The following is a 1,414-nucleotide window of genomic DNA, read 5'->3' as shown; positions in this document are numbered from 1 at the left end:
GACGTTAAGTGTGGCGATGGCAGGCTGGCTCGCCTGCAGACACACACATGCACACGCACACACACACACACACACACACACACACACACACACAATTCTCCCTCGCTCGCCGACACGCGAGCGAGAACAGATCCAAAAAACACAGGCACATTCAAACACACACATTCACACCACCTCAGCGCCCACCTGGCTGCCGTAGTAATGGTCCGCAAGCGCCCGCACCAGCTCCGTCTTGCCCACGCCCGTCGGCCCCACGAACAGCAGTGCCGCCACCGGCCGCTTGGGGTCGCGCAGGCCGCAGCGCGCGCGCGCCAGGGCGGAGGCGACGGTGTCGATGGCGTCGGGCTGGCCGATGACGCGCTCCTTGAGGGCGGTGGCCTGGGGGCGGGGGTGGGGTTGGTTGGCCGGTTGTTTGGTTGGTTGGTGTAGGTTGGATTGTTGTGAGTAGGGTTTATGTAGATACTATTGATTCCGGCGGGGTCAAGGTGTTGGAAGGATTTGAGGATTTGCGGTGGCCTGGAGGTGGAGGGATGGGGTGCCAGTGGTTGCGCTTCACCAGGGCCGCCGGCGGCCTGGAGAGTGGATGCTCACAAGGCCAGGCGGGGTGAGACAACACAAACACATCAAAGTGCTGGAGACCGGCGGGGACGCAGGCAAGCATCGAAGGAAGGTGGTGCGGCCTGATCTGCTCTTTGCGCTACATGATGTAGCACAGAGATTGACAAGACGACCCCGACGGCGCGCGTGGCCCGCAACAGCAGCCGGCGGCGCCCCCATGGACAGCCAGCGACCGCGCGGCCGCAACCCACCAGCGTGGCCACGCGCCGCGCCTCGTCGTCGGTCAGCCGCTCGACCGGCACGCCCGTCCACGCGGCGACGATGGCCTCCACGTCGGCGACGCCGACCACGGGCAGGCTGCTGCCGCTGGGGGCGGGGCCGGACAGCGCCGCGGCGTAGTCGACCTGGCGGCGGCGCCTGGGGGGTTTTTAAGGGGGAAGGGGCGACGCCCGGGAGCGGGTGCGCGGTTTGCATAGTGTGGGGTGAAGCGGACGTCGAGCGGCGCCCGCAGTCTCCGCTCCCGAGGAGAATTGGTTGGGAAGCACGCAACGATGGGAGGGCGTGTGCTGTGAGCCAGGATCACGACTGGCTCGCAGTGGAAAGAGAGAGGGCGCGACAGAGAGGGCGCGACAGAGAGGGCGCGAGAGAGAGGGCGCACACACGCGTGTGCGTCAGAGAGAGACAGTATGCTTGCGTGCATGCGTGTGTGTGTGTGTGTGTGTGTGTGTGTGTGTGTGCGCCAGGGATCTCACAGTATGCTGGCCTCCTCGTAGAGGCCCTCCTTAACTGCGTCCTCCTTGGTCTCAAGGACCTTTGAGGGGGAGGGATAGGGGCAAAAGGCAGGGGTCGTCGGGGG

General features: G+C 65.5%; 1 protein-coding gene across 1 annotated transcript in view; it reads right to left on the bottom strand.

Annotated features, from left to right (window-relative positions):
* The window catches only part of MNEG_15468 (ATP-dependent Clp protease ATP-binding subunit ClpC), a gene marked incomplete at both ends in the record, with an annotated part of 3,524 nt that overhangs the window by 1,098 nt on the left and 1,012 nt on the right, over nucleotides 1–1,414 (bottom strand). The window contains 3 exons of the mRNA XM_014036061.1: nucleotides 187–378; nucleotides 810–975; nucleotides 1,311–1,369. Coding sequence (XP_013891515.1) covers nucleotides 187–378; nucleotides 810–975; nucleotides 1,311–1,369 — 417 coding nt within the window. The remainder of the gene's footprint in view (nucleotides 1–186; nucleotides 379–809; nucleotides 976–1,310; nucleotides 1,370–1,414) is intronic.

Source organism: Monoraphidium neglectum, assembly GCF_000611645.1.
Source record: "Monoraphidium neglectum strain SAG 48.87 unplaced genomic scaffold scaffold05355, whole genome shotgun sequence".
NCBI classification, from domain to species: Eukaryota; Viridiplantae; Chlorophyta; class Chlorophyceae; order Sphaeropleales; family Selenastraceae; genus Monoraphidium; species Monoraphidium neglectum.
Note: the sequence above shows the minus strand (reverse complement) of the source record. Positions and strands in the feature narration are given on the sequence as shown.